Source organism: Nasonia vitripennis, chromosome 3 (assembly GCF_009193385.2).
Source record: "Nasonia vitripennis strain AsymCx chromosome 3, Nvit_psr_1.1, whole genome shotgun sequence".
Taxonomy (NCBI): Eukaryota; Metazoa; Arthropoda; class Insecta; order Hymenoptera; family Pteromalidae; genus Nasonia; species Nasonia vitripennis.
The window spans coordinates 18,395,881-18,410,862 of NC_045759.1; the positions used below are offsets into that span (position 1 = coordinate 18,395,881).

Genomic DNA, 14,982 nt, shown 5'->3' on the forward strand with positions numbered 1-14,982 from the left:
AGCGATCATAATTACAAAAAATTCTAAATTCTAATAACCATAAACATAATTTTAAAAGGTGTACATAAAAAATATTGTACGTACTGTAAACAAACTGCCAGTTTGCAAACAAATGATATTACTATCTTCTGCTAATGGTGTAATTGGAATTGCATTTTTTTTATTGTATTATGATATAATAATTTTTTTAAACAATGTACGAAATCAAAAATAGTTCTGGACACAAAAGTTATCTGTATACCGATTGTGAGAATATTTCAATATTTCGTAAATAACGAAACATTTATAATCTAATCTCCAGTTGAGGGGCTTTGTATTTCTCGATAATGCAGTCCTATACCGTGCCTTCCTTCTCTTAACTTTAAAAGGAAAAGAAAAATGTGTAAATTAACGTTAAGAATAATACGTCAGCACCATATTCAAGGTTTAATGATAAGAATTATAAATTCGCATTCTTAAAAGTCCGACTGCCGCCTGCTACCTGTAGGTCACAAAGAATTCATCAATTTTAAAAACATTGATAAATAACCTTTACTTCTTTCATTATAATCGTAATTCTTATATGATATTGATAGATACTACTTATGAAAAAATGTAATTTTTAACTAAAAGAAATAATAAAACTCATAAATTCAGTTATCAGTAAGAATCTTGAAATGCTTCTATTTACGTTATAAAATCTGCAATAATTTTTTAAGATAATGAATGAAAAATACATTGTAATGCAATTGTCTTACTAATATTAAAAAATAAAATATAATTAATATTATAATAAACATGTACATCAATTGTCTAATGATATTATTCATATCATTCTAAAATATAGAATTTTTATCAAAGAGGATAATTAATACAAACTTTCTTTTTGATTTTGAAACCTTTTTTTCTTTATACATGAATGATTAAATTTATAAATAACACAAATTAATAAATTTTAATGTTACAATAATTGCACAACTTCTGCACAGCGCTAATGAAAAACTTTACTGATCGTCTACTCTTTGATATCAGCCGATGATAAAATTATTATGATACCATGAGAAATTATTAATAATAAAGTTAACAAGAAATAATAGTTAAAAAGTTTATTTTAAAAGAGTTTTTTATAACATGCAATAAAAAAATATTACAAAATGTATAGTAAATTAAATAAATAAATAAGCTTAAATCCTTCGCAACGATTCAAACGTTAATATTATTTTTACTGAAACTGATTCACAATTTTTCACCATAAATAATTCAATATCGAAGGTGCAGGCGGCCTCCGTATAGTTCAGTTATGTTACTTCCCTAAGATTTTTCAACAGTTTCCCACACCTGATATCCCTTGTCTTTCACATCCTTCTCCTCATTCACTCATTCTTTCATACGTACTTAATAATTAACGTCTTAAGGCCGTTTTTCTCGACCTCGCGTCTTTCTTGAATAAATAATTATTTGGTTAATTGTTTTGAATAATTTAGGTTTTATAAGCGGATATTCTTTATAAATATTTATATACTTGTTACATATTTTTTATACTTTTCATTCATTTATCAACTTTACATTAAATACTGAAGATTTTTAAAGTGTTATATTTTAGTCTTTACCCGTGCTTAGGCCCATGCACCCTTCCTTTTTTTACATTCTATATTATAAATACAAATTCTTATACGACTCAAAACATTAAGTAAGCTTGCAATAAATTTCCTAGCGATACTTCATTCAAAATTTCCAAGTCTTTTAAAAGTCAACACCAACATGGTAGTCTTTACTGATAAATCAATGTTTCATAACATAATAGCTGGTAGATATTTATTTTTTTCTGTTATTTACCTATATAAAGGTTATCTATTTGACTAATAATCTATCTTTGAATAAATGAATTTTCAAAATAAATAACTTATTTAAAACACTGATAATACTTATTGGATGCATTTGTATAATTTTTTAAAGAGTTCGCTCATGGCGTAATTGCAATGAACGTATCGTTATAAGGTATATACCTTTTGAGTTATAATCTGTATATAGAAACAAAGACAGTTTGTTCGCAAGTTGAAGAGTTTCAATTTTAGTAAAAGGAAAAATAATTTGTTTGACTAAAATGTATTCTATAATCGTTGTTTGAGTCATGACATGAAAGGCAACGTTTTCATATTGAAATATATCTTCAATATCGATAGGTTGCTGCACTTAACTCTAGCTCCTGCCTGTATGAATTCATTAAATTGATTTCTAGTCTGTCCAACTTCTTTGTGCTTTCAATTCTCTTGTTTGTTCGATATAAAGAAATATTTTGCTTACTTTTTATCGAACGCGTTAGCTTGTTTATTTGATTCAAGATGGACGCTACGAAGTGAAGTTATGAATTTAAATTTATCTGCGCACCAATGTGCTTGGAATTCAGAAATACACGATACATTTGTTCAAATCGTAGCTATTACAAGCAAGAATTTTAGTATTGGAGATTTTATCAGCTATGCAACCAGAATAGCGTTTTAATGAGGCAATACATGTGAGACTCGTAGACTATTGTTGCTATTAACTCTCTTCTAGATCTTCTTTTTTCGTTAAACTGTATGATGCGCACTAGTTGCGGTCTTTGGTCTATTCACAAACTGTATTTTTGCGTTCTTAGGAATTGTAGGAAAAAGAGCTCTTCAAGTTTTAAGGTGCAAGCTCCGATCGTCTACATTTGGCGTTTTCGACCCATGTTGCATATTTTGAAGTGACAAAGTGCCATGTCTGAAACAATAACAAAATTTTATGATTTTTTTTATATTGAATGATCATTATTTATTAAATTTATTTATTTACACTATTATTCGATTACTTTAATAAACTTTATTACAAAATTTGTTTCAGTTTAATTATTGAGAACAATGTAGATACAAAAAAATTAGCAATATAAAAGCTGGCGCCAGAACTATATGTATCAGTCTATAGTAAATAGATTAATCCGATCATGATTATTGATCCGTCAATACAATGTTCTGTTTCCGTGATATGTACGTAGCGAAAAGCTCTATAAATCAATTGCCAAAGACGTCATGGTTTCAGGTGTCCTTAAAGTCAAGTGGCTTAATTGAAATCAGCTGCTATGACTATGAGTTTATATTGGTTATTTCAATATTTTTCATTCTTTCAAATGTATTTTTCCTCAAATTGTTACAACCGTGTAATGGATTAAATAAATAATCTATTGACCAACATAGTTAAGATAAAGTGGCTATATGATACAAATATCTAATGTCACAGAAAGCCCCTTTAGCAAAAATATTCCGTAGTATAGAAGCCAAGGAAAGTGTTAAGAGTAAATGCTAAACAGCGGAGGCTCCTGCGAATTATCGGTGGATTAGAGACGTGCTCAACGAACGAAGTGGAAGACAAACTAAGTGGATTTGCGGATTTTAATGCGCGTCTACCAAATAAACTAATATATTTTGCTTGTATCTTACTGCATAAATTAATATTTTTGCTAAACCTGCCAACAATGATATTATTTACGTATATAATTCAAAGTAAAAATCAATTCTATCACGAAGAAGTTTTGAAGAAATGATTGAAGAGTTCGTAAATTGTCAGAAATAATCTTCTAGCATGGCTAAGGTTGAATATTGGACTCTTGACATTGATTAAACGCCGATGGTAAAATAAGCAAGAGCATTTCACAGCTACACGATATTTACTACTGAGCATATGAAATTTCTACCATGACTTTATACATAAAACCTAATCCAAGCTAAAATATTAAATCTTGCAAACAGTAGAAGATACTATCACCATTTCAGTGTAGTTTTTATTAGGTTATTTCTTTGTTACGACGCAGTCATGCCATATCGCAAATAATTTCAGTATGCTATAAAAGTTTTTCGATTTGGCTATTCTTAGAACGTATCAAAACAGAAATTCGATTGTATACTTTATTATTTCGCAGAAAAGATAGTTATAGTATTTGTTAATGCAGAAAACAGTATTTAAATAGGGCAAACTTACAGCTGGTTCGCTTTCCAGAGTGCAGAGGTCCACTATGGTACATAGCGGCAGGTACAGGAAGTGCTTCAGTATCTTCCTCCGAAAATTCCGGTGGTTGCTGATGTTCTCTTTGATTCCTTGCTTTCGCATCTATAAGCGCCTGAATTTCCATTTGCTCTTCTGCCAGTTCTGCTATTTCTTTCTCAATTTTTTGCTCCTTGCGCTCCACTATCTGTTTAAGCCTGTCCACTAGCGTCTGCAATTAAATAAGTCCTTGAATTTTAGAAAAACTATTTACAACTTTAGGAATAATCAATATAACTACTTTTTTGTAATATTAATAAGGAAAATAAACGTTTAGCTGTACTTTAGCTTACCTGGCTAGGCAGTTCTGCGCCGTAGTCTTCTCGATACATCATTCCCGGTGGTATAGGCTGCGGTGCCGCGTCCACCTTGTAGCAGCCAAGCATGAGCATCGATACAGCCAGAACACATAGGCCCGTGCTCAACTTGTAATTATTTCCCCTCATTACTTCAAAGTTTTTTGACTCTGAAACAGTAAATAATTCAAAGTTTTGTAATTCTTGAAAAATATTTCATAGTTCGCTAAAGAATATCTTAAGATATAAAATTAGAAAAGAACAAAATGTAAATTCTTTATATCAAAAGAGAAAAGGCGTTTTACTTCATAGGAACGAAGTTTACTTGCAATGAGATTAAAGTAGGGTTCAATTTTAACTTGAGGAGGTTTTAGAGTCGCAACTATCAGAATGAAATTAATATTACCCCTCGGAAGGTCGAGAAACTTACATCAATGCTCAAGCAAAGCAAATTATTCTGACCAGTATCAGAAGAGACAATTTTGTGGTTAGCTTAACAATTTTCTTTTATTTATGCTTTATAAATCGGTTTGAAAATTTTTATAAAACGATGTATGTATATTATATGTTGGCAGTTTTTTTAAATAAATGTTTTAATTAATTAAAATTAGAAAGGTTGAATTCTAAAATCCAAGCCACGAATATAAATGCTCGTTAATTTATAATATACACTTCACGCACCATATGGGTCGAATATTAATTTTCAAACTACCGTCTGTATTATTTTGCGCTATATAATTTTGATATCCGTTTGATATCACTGGTTATGACGAAGAGTATCTCTTATAACTTCTGTAAACATTTTATAAAATATTTACCGTTAATTATAATTCATACGTATGGTTAACTTTAATTTAAAATCTGATGATAATATTAGTTTCGCAAAGATATTTTTAAAATGTTCTTCTATTTAAGTTACACTAAAAATGTGTCTCAAAATAAATACGCAGTTTACTATGATCATGGATATCGTTTACTTTCCACTTGTTGCGTCATCGCCCATACTACATGTTCACATGTAAACTCCCACAGTATTCACTGATTTTCGCATGTATAGTGCATCACATCACCTTCGACTCCTTACTATTTTTATTCTAAATGTTTTTTAAATATTAAGTGATGATTCTCAACAATTGAGAAAAAACTTTGTAATTTTTGTCATAGCTATAAAATTCTAGCTATAGAGATTTCTACTTTTACTTAACGAAGAATTCGTTTGCATACGTTTGTTAAGAAACGTATAATGACTTGAGAATAAAAATTCACAAAAGAAAAACAAAAAGTTTGTACTAAATAAAAGTTCAACTGCTTTCACTAGCGTCGGGGAACGTGGTCTAGTTTTAAAATCGCTTTTACGTTAATGGTTTCACGTTGGCGCCCGACGATGATTGCGCAAGTTTGATTTCCTTTGCGATCTTGGTCGTTTTTCCGTATTCTAAAGTGTTAATGCTAAAAGTACAAGTTGCATTTCGAGAAAAGTCTTTTCAAATTGTGATATAGTTTACGCGCAAAAATGGATGCGATGCTAACATGTGCTTTTACTCGAAAGAAGTTGTTTACATTGGAAGTAAACGTTGATATTAAAAAAGATATATTGCATTTTTATTAGTTTATAAAATTTAATGCAAATAACTAATGCACGAATTTTTACTTTACTATTTACTATAGATTTCCAAACTACTTTCGAATTTTGCTTTACATGTCCAATGACAATCGTAATGACAGCAAATCCATATTGTGTTTCAATTGTCATCATTATAAGTCTTAAAGTAATTGCTTTTCCGTGGTTCATTAACAATTGACCGACGTTCCAACGTGTACAATAATACTTTAATTTCCGAATATTACAAGATAGCCCAACGATTCATTCGTAATTACTCCACCACAAATGTTTACGAATGAGATGGGATCCAGGGGGTAATAAATAAGTCCATCGCTATTAAGGCACTTTATTTTATTAATACAGGTAGAACGGAAGAGAGGGTACGCTTCGATCAGTCAATACAACGATTATCATGTATTTTTCGAACACTTTTATATTTTTATGTTAGGCCATCGTGCTAGGCTATTTTTACGTCTATTCTAATTGACTAATTTTGTTGAATAAGAACTATTCATTTACAGTAATGAATATAATTTGTCATGACAAATTAAGAAAAATTAATGAAATTATACTAAATCTTTACTTGTAAACTTTAATTTCGATGGTGATAGCACTGTTACGTTTCACCCACTTATAAGTCGTATGTTTTACTTCGAAACTCTTTCAGTATTACGATTGTACTTTAAAAAAGTCCTTTAACTGCGACCGTAATACTTTTACTTTTATTCTGATTAATTTACGTGATTCCGTAAGATTGGTCATTGGTGTATCTCATCAAGACTTTTTCTTTCTTGGTTTAAGCATGAACACGTTTAAGTACGATTCATTAATGTTATCGATATGGTTTCTTCTTTCCGTTTCTCAAGATCTACAAATGAGCGTTAATGAAAAATCTTTAATATACCCCTACCGAAGATAATTTCTACCTTGTTAAAAAATATTAAAATTTTCGTGCATGGAATACTCTTTCTCTTTCTAGACTTTAATGTCAGATAAGAATTTTCGTTACTAAATGTATGCAATGCATTATATAGTGGTTAAATAAAAGCAGTTGCAATCTACCGTATTTACGATGCGAAATCAACGTATTACACATTTAGTGGTCTTTAACAAGTTCACTTTAAGTTCAAGTCAAAAAGAGTAGTTTTAATACAGGATTACCAAAAGACTGCGCATTCACGCTCGAACCGTTGAATTCCGTCCAATTTTTAGAATGGTGTACACTTTTTTAATTTGCACAGACACACCACATGCAAATTTCAGATTCGACACTGAACTATTTTTTCAAATTACTAAAGATTGCATCCTACCTTTCTTCAAAACAACACACGCGTGCATTCGATGATCACTAAACGCGAATTAATTCAGGGGTACACGAAAGTTCAACAAAGACGATTCGAAAGAATGATTTTTTCAAATCAGCGTTGCCAGCTGGACGAAAATGAATTGTGGCTCGGTGAGTGCGTCTCGTTCTATCTGTTTCACTTTTTCTTCTGGCGCGGTTCGTTTGAATTGGCGAATTCGTGTCTACGGTACGTCGCCCTCGAGGGTTTGCTTTTTGGTGACACGCCGAGTGCTCGAGGAATGAGCAGCGAGGGCTGATGTTCTCTCTATTATACCCTCACTTCCACCAACTTCGAGCCACACTCCTACCACCTGTAGAACCACGCTATAAGGGTGAATTCCCACTTATCCCGCCCACGTTTCTCGAGTCCTACAGGTCGGCTTTCCCGATCCCCCACCATATTTCTCTGTCGCTGTTTCTCTCTCTCTCTCTCTCTCGCTCACTCTGCTCTATTGCGCGCGCGCTCGTCTTTCCCTCTTTTTCCCTTGTCATTTTTTTCATCTCCTTCTCTCTCTTTCTCTCCAAATACCTGTTTACTAGCTCCGCTGTAAAATTTTTTCCGTTTACCAGCATTTGCGATATTGCTAAATTCTCTCTTTTTGCATTTCAGTCTCGATGGACTGTTTTGTAGTGCGCACAAATTTAATTAATTAAGAGCCCGTACAGCCGTGGGTATCCAACAAGATCTCGTGCATTTCCCTCTAATCGTGGCGCTTAACTGTGCACCTCAGCTAAATCGTTATTGTCACGTTCTGAATTGCTGTCGCACTGCTATTAAGACACTGCGCGAATAACGAAGGAATATCCCAGTATAATATCTTCAACTATGAATTCAGAATTAAAATAATATTATAATACTTACGAAACTACTTGTGCAGTATTTAAATTTTAGTACCTGCATAGCATACTGAAAAATTCGGCACACGTTTATCTTCACGTTCACGGCTCGAAATCCAATAGCGCGTCAAGTTGCATCGTTTGCAAATGAAAAACGTCAAAAATCCAAGCGATTTATGCGTCATGTCTAGTCTTTTTTTCAGTCGCGCGCAAGAACGTGTGCGTTTCGGATCTGTTTGCCCAGCGGGGCGGCAATCGAGCGCGTTAAGCTTCGCGACACAATACGGCTCAAATGGTGTTAATATGCACACGTGTAACGCATCCGATGCAACTCGTACGTGTTGATACAGAGGACGAAAGAGGAGAGCAAGAGGCGCGCGACACCGGAAAAGTTTCACGAGTGCGTCGGCGGGGCGCTTAATCATTTTGCGCGCGCCTTCGCGAATCACCGGGAGAGAGAGAGAGAGAGAGAGAGAGAGAGAGAGAGAGAGAGAGAGAGAGAGAGAGAGAGAGAAAGAGAGAGAGAGAGAGAGAAAGAGAGAGAGAGAAAGAGAGATAAAGAGAGAGAAAGAGAGAGAGAAAGAAGAAACGCGTTAAAAAAGTTTTGCGACGCGAGCATCACCAGCGTCGGACGGGAATAAATCTCGACAGTGGCAGCGATTTTCGCGAAAGTTTTATTTTAATTGTATAGTCTTGCGCGTGAAAATTCTCCTAAAGTTTTTTACGCGTTTTAGTGTGTGCAAGTAGTAACGGTCAGGATATGACCAGACGCGTGTTTTCTGGCTCTGCCATTCGTACACAAGCATCAATCTTAATCCTTGCGCTGAAAAAAAAATGTAAAAACCGAGTAACAATCGTTTATTCGAAAAGTCGACGCATATTTTCAATGCATATCAGTCAGTTGTCGTAACGCTCGTTTTATCCTCAATATTGGAGATATGACATTTCGCCTTTTATTTTTCACTCCGAATCACGACGCCTCCAACGATATACATAAGCACGGCTATCTTTCTGCGTCTTAATTTCCACCGATCTGCGCATTGGATTTATGAGAGCATTCTTAAATTTAGCCTCGGCTTTTTTTCCTAACTAGTCGACCAATCGGAGGCAGGGAGACTCCTGGAGGTCGCGTCGTACGATTGGCCCATTGGTCCAATAGAACGCACCCAAGTTTGCGATAAGCCGATTTGTAGAAGCTTATCGCTCTTGTCTGCCCACTGTATCCGAGCGAGGTATTATTGCATCGACGCTCAAGATTTCAATCGAATGCGCAACAATCTTTACTTTTTATACGCGTTGCGACAAAATGGCTGCTGGAAAGCTGCGTGAATAGAGAACATGTGCGATATGCACTTAATTTATCCTTTGTTCCAGTTTGCGAAGAAGCGAGAATTTTCGGAATTTTCTCATCGAGATTTTTCTCGAATCTGGTGTTCACGACGATAATTATAAGCATCGGAAAACGTCTATCAGCTTCTGGATATCGCGTTTAATTTTACGCAGTTAACGTAGTCAGACGTCGCGCGCATTTAATAACGAAATTGCTTTCGTAACGTTAAAGAGCTCTCTTGGAATAAGGAAGAATTCGTTACTGCAACAGTATGTACAACATTAGCGTAGAGGCGATATCATTGCTTTGCGCGAGCAGAGCTTAATTACGCGCTTTGGTTCATAAATGAAATACACCGTGACGTATTTTGTAAATGTACCTGAGCCTTGGAATTCCCCCCCCCCCCCTCTCTCTCTCTCTCTCGCTGTGACGCGTTATAACAAATCAAGGGCACAGTACAACACGGACGCCTAGCCGAGACCCATTGTTACGAATTCAGGTGAAAAAAGACCCTCTCACACGAACGAGAGGAGAGAACAACAGTCTCTCTTAATGATCGGTAAATTACACGCTATTTAATATATGAAACCTTTTCGTTCTCAAGTCCGTTCTCCTTTTTTTTCACTAAATGCTATGGAAAGTTTTCTCTGTATCGCTTTGTCGATTTCATGATTTGTTTCAAGGATGTGTTACGAGAAAGAAATAATTTTTTCTTTTTTTTGTAACCAGGAAATGTCGGACGGCGAGCAAGAGGACGAGAAACCGTTCGCGGTCGAGCGCGCCAAGACCGGAAGAGCCAAGTGTAAGAAATGCAAATGTCCGATCGAGAAAGACCAGGTGCGGATAGCTAAACTGATGGCAAATCCTTTCGGTGAAGGGAAGATGAAGGCCTGGCACCACGTGAGCTGCCTCTTCGAAGTCTTTTCCAGGCAACGCGCAACGACCAAACGAATTGAAAATCCGGAGGAGGATATCAGCGGGTGGGACTCGCTGTGCGACGAGGACAAAGATGTCGTATTGGAAAAACTTGGCGAATTCGAGGATGCTGGTAATAGATGTCCTTCAAATTTAATACCGAATATGAATCGATTATTGATCAAACGCATTTCATTTTTCAGAGCCGTTTAAGGCAGCTAAGGCCAAGGCCAAATCTCCCAAAGCCACTGCAGGAGCAGGAACCTCGAAAACAAACGCGGCGAGTAATAGCGCAACGCCAGCGAGCAAAGTTGCGAATTTGGCCGAAAAGAAGAAACGGTCGGGTGTGAAAACTCCTGCGAAAAACAAACCATCCAAGTATGACATGTTTTCGGAGTTTCAGCGAATATGCAACGAGCTTGCGGACCACCCCTCTTATTTGGAAAAGACCGCCATTCTCAAGAAAATGTTTACGAAAGGATCGGAAAAAGGTCAGTGTGATACACGTACACGCTTTATTTGTAAGCACTTGTGCATTACGTTAACAAGAGCTTTATTGCGTCATATTTTTCTTTATTAAGATTTACATTGTATACCTCTCGTGCACAACGATGACCTGCACTCGCGGCAATCTGTAACTCTATACCCTATCAAATTCGTTTGAACACAACGTTTTTTCCAAAATTTTTACGTTAATCTGAGGACAGTGACCTTATTTCATAAGAGGCAGTCTGCTGACCGAGTTTCAGAATCATCCGAAATCCAGCAGTGCATTGACCTATGAATTACCCAACATAATTCGTGAAGGTCGTCGGCAGATACGACTAGGAAAGCTTCTATTTACAAATGACTTATGGCTTCTATTTACGTAACTACCTTATGATTAACAATACTGAAAGTAAACTTTTATTCGCAAATAATGACGACTTTAATAACATTTAGAATCAAGTTTGATAAATGTACGCGAAGCGCGATACAATAGGAGCGCATTAAAGAAAGTAGCACATTATTCAATTACGAGAGATATAGAGATGTATATCAGAATGGATGGATAAAGAGGAAAGTAATGCACTTTCATTGTATCAGAGAAAATAAAGTTCAATGAAGAAACGCGCTCAGCGTCTGAGTACAATAGCTCTCTGGAGTCGGATGTCTAAACCTTTGCATCAGAATCCGCGTATATTCTTACCGCGTATACATTAAGCCAAAGCGGATAATGTGAAACACGCTGTAAGCTTGTAAGCGTGTGGAGAATTAATCACGAGCATGCTTTTCTTCCTCTTCCATCGCCTTCGATTCGAGCGAGAAGAGCAAACAACGGCGGTTGAACACGCGCTCGCAGAAATAGAAACATTCCCGCCCGGTAAAGGAGTGTATCCATAACCAAGTTCCATTTACCATTTTAAGTGGTTCACATTGTCTGCACATCCAATCGAAGATGAAGACTCTGCGCGCGCGTATGTTTATGTGCTTGACCGATCGGGAGAAGATGATGTCGAGGACGGCGACGGCGTCGTACGATCGTCGTCGGATCCAATTGAGTCAATCGAGTTGCGCGTGTGCTACTGTCCGACGGTATATTGTATGTATCTATACAGCCGCGAGAGAGAACGCATATTATTCCGGCGTCCTCTCCGCACGCTTCTTCCAAGAGCAGCCGCGAGGCCATGAAAAATATTGACGATCTCACGTATAATAAGTGTGATGTACAAGCGGCGATACGTTACAATATGTGTGTATGTATATAATAGGCGCTCGTGCAGAGGAATAAACAGCGAGTAATGAATCATACTATCGGTGCAGGCGCATGGCGCTATGCTTTCGCAACTCTCTGAATTTTCTCTGGGTTCTCTCGCGCAGTCTTTTCGCGGAATTTCCATCGCGTTTATCAATTTATTTTCCCTCGTTGGTTTCCCCTCTCGTGTGTGACTTCAACTCGAGCCAGCCTTTACTGTATTTTATCACCCTTCCTGCGACTTATTTTCGAGGTGTAGTAAATTCAATCCGAACGCATCCGGGAGTGTTTATCGACTTTCCGTAAACCTTTCATCCCAAGGCATACTTTAAAAGTATTCTCGACCGCACTGGACTTACAAACTTATTTGTTTATTTGCTACTGATGCACACTCGCAATCGCACTAGAATAATTGTGGAAATGACTCAAGCGTGTTAATGAATGCTGTCGCGCGTCTTTAACAATAATGAATGGGGTATTGTCGCGCGCAAACACACTTACACACTCACACATGTCTTCCTCGCTCGCTTTGCCTATCACAACTGTTAGTTGTCGCGGTTCTCCTCTCTTTTTCTGAAGCTTTTATCCGCTTTCTCCCTGCGTCGTGAAAATACAGTCGGAAGAAATTTGCCGCAACGATCGCAGGGCAGTTCATCTTCAGGCGCGTTCGGACAAATTTCAATGATACGACAGCGGGGACGCGTCTTTTAACCGATTTATCACAAAGTCACAGAGAGCCTTATCGTATCTGTGGTATGTATACAAAATGTGCCTGGAAGTTTGCGGCTTTTTTTCTATTGTCAACTCGCGTCATGGAGAAGAATCTGTCGCGAGATAACAAAGCGTTGGAATCGACTTGTTATGGTTTTTTTTTTCATGGCGAATGAACCCGACGAAAAAGTGTAGTGGCTTCCAATAATCGCCCGGCGTATATTATCTAACAAATGTGCCCGATGATTAAGTTGTGAGCAGAAGCTATAAAGCAATTGAAATTTATGCGATAAAAGCACCTAATCATCGTGTGTTTGCTGTTTTGAAACACATTGTTTTGATTAAATTTCACACAGTTTATCGATTATTTGTTAACGCGATGTTCTTCAAACGCTTCTATGGCGTTTTTTTAATATTACTAAAGAATTAGCGCGAAAAAATTATGACTAACTTGTTCTCTATACAGTTCTGTACTTTAAAAATACTCACTCGTATGAAAATCCTTTTTTTCTCGAGAAATGCCAACTGATGAGCTTATCCAACGTCTCGTTGTTCACCAGGATCTCTTGTTTTCAGGCGTAAGACAGTAAAAAAGGAAACTTGTGTGTCCAAGCTCTTTAATATCCGAGAGTTAACTCGTATTCTGGAGCTCGAATCGCACCAAACTCGGTGTGGCGGTTTGCGAAATTCACAGTTTTTTTTTAAAGTCACAGTTTATATGTTATACTTCGTTTTTTCTTATAAGATCGATAAAACTATGATGCGATCTTCACAGTTTTATTTAAGGCTTAACGTTCTTCGCGTTTTAAGTCATCCCGTACGATTTCAATGTATCACACTGTTCTCTAAACACAAAGCGTAGTGCTCGAAGAATCCGGGCATTTGAAAGAAGAGTAGAGAAGAAAATAAGAAGCTGTAAGTGAGTGCAATGAGTGTGAGAAATAGATGCGCATGAAGTACTCGAAGGAGATCGATGCGTTTAGGTTGACACTGGACTCACTGTTTTGCGACTATTGGCCCAAGAAGAGGATCGCCGTGACTTATAAGCTTGCCGTCCCCACCGAGTAGCAGCCAATCGTGGATGCTGATGACGAGCCCCTTTGCAGCCTGCTTGGCACCAGACTCTTCTTTTCCCTCTCCTTCCTCCGTGGCTATCCATTTTCTCTCTTTCTTGCTCTTTCTCTCTCTCTCTCTCTCTCTCTCTCTCTCTCTCTCTCTCTCTCACACACACACACACTCGCTTTCTTTACACACATACACACATACACACATGGATCGTTCATTTCTCTCCGCGCGCGAATGCCACCACGCGCCCATCCGATTTATTTTATCAGCTTCGCTTATACACTGGTCATTTTTCATCATTGCGATATATTTTTAATCGTGACGCTGACGCAATATTTTTCAATTAGAATCGAAGTAAAGTGACTGTGCTCTTTTGTGTCTCTCGGCTTTTTGTTTTTCAATCGCGAGAAGGAATGGAAAAAATTGTTCGTTAAAGTTTGTGTGTGTGTGTATGTGTATGTGCTCAGGAGTCAATAGACTACTCAAAGTTCTAAAAACGATTTCATAATAAATACCGCTTGTTATTAGCCGTCGCTCTGATCAGCGAGTCGACGACTTGTCTGCCAGTTGATGCGAGTGCATTCTATTGTATCAGTCGTGCCCGAGTATTTACGAGGTTTGTAAATTTTCACTTTTTATTGCCTTCGCTTGGCTCGACTCGTCTATAACGACGATGATGTCATGCAACGATTTCGTGCAAACTTTCCCGCCACAGGCAGGGAAGTTTCTCTCTCTCTCCTCTCTTCTCTTCCCTGACCTTTCTGGGAATTACGCGGGAGGCAGTGCCAATGATTTTTTAGTCGATCTCTATGGAAGATGGCCTGATTAACATCAGCAACCAGGATAACGGCTCTGTGTTTTCGTAGTAAATTTCCTAAATGACAAACGCTCGTTTGCAGTTTCGTCGCAACTCGCATCATGCTTTGTAGGGAAAGTGCGTCGCGATCTAGTTTTGCCAGATGATATATCGCGTTTCAAAGGTCATGATTATGCAGTGTATTCTAAACGCTATGCATGAACATGGTTGACTTTTCGAGAATTCGAGCTGTCTCGTAAATTCTCTGCTTTTCGACCCACAATGGTGTTACGATAAGAACTCGCTGATCC

At 36.9% G+C, this 14,982-nt stretch overlaps 2 protein-coding genes across 5 annotated transcripts in view; one reads left to right on the forward strand and one right to left on the reverse strand.

The window, feature by feature from the left end:
• The window catches only part of LOC100117069 (DNA ligase 3), a 34,588-nt gene that overhangs the window by 620 nt on the left and 18,986 nt on the right, over nt 1-14,982 (forward strand). For both annotated transcript variants that reach the window (XM_008206943.4, XM_032598141.1), the window contains exons 2-3: nt 10,179-10,497; nt 10,568-10,855. In XM_008206943.4, the coding sequence (XP_008205165.1) occupies nt 10,182-10,497; nt 10,568-10,855 (604 nt within the window). In that variant the 5' untranslated portion in view covers nt 10,179-10,181. The remainder of the gene's footprint in view (nt 1-10,178; nt 10,498-10,567; nt 10,856-14,982) is intronic.
• LOC100679460 lies at nt 1,071-13,878 on the reverse strand. 3 transcript variants are annotated; one of them, XM_003426035.5, is made up of 4 exons: nt 13,300-13,878; nt 4,332-4,504; nt 3,976-4,210; nt 1,071-2,724 (listed from the first exon to the last, which is right to left on the reverse strand). In XM_003426035.5, exons 2-4 carry the CDS (start codon nt 4,482-4,484, stop codon nt 2,669-2,671), a joined length of 444 nt encoding a protein of 147 aa, XP_003426083.1. In that variant the 5' UTR covers nt 4,485-4,504; nt 13,300-13,878; the 3' UTR covers nt 1,071-2,668. The 3 variants fall into 3 exon arrangements, with proteins under 3 accessions (XP_003426083.1, XP_016840002.1, XP_032454034.1); XM_016984513.3 differs by lacking the exon at nt 13,300-13,878 and adding an exon at nt 7,248-7,618; XM_032598143.1 differs by lacking the exon at nt 13,300-13,878 and adding an exon at nt 7,099-7,528.

Coding starts and splice junctions, on each gene's coding strand:
- LOC100679460 (XM_016984513.3), bottom strand. CDS start 7,275: ATGCACGCGTGTGTTGTTTTGAAGAAAG. Junction 4,505..7,247: donor GTGTGTTGTTTTGAAGAAAG/GTAGGATGCAAT, acceptor TTACTGTTTCAG/AGTCAAAAAACTTTGAAGTA. Junction 2,725..3,975: donor CTCTGGAAAGCGAACCAGCT/GTAAGTTTGCCC, acceptor TTATTGTTTCAG/ACATGGCACTTTGTCACTTC.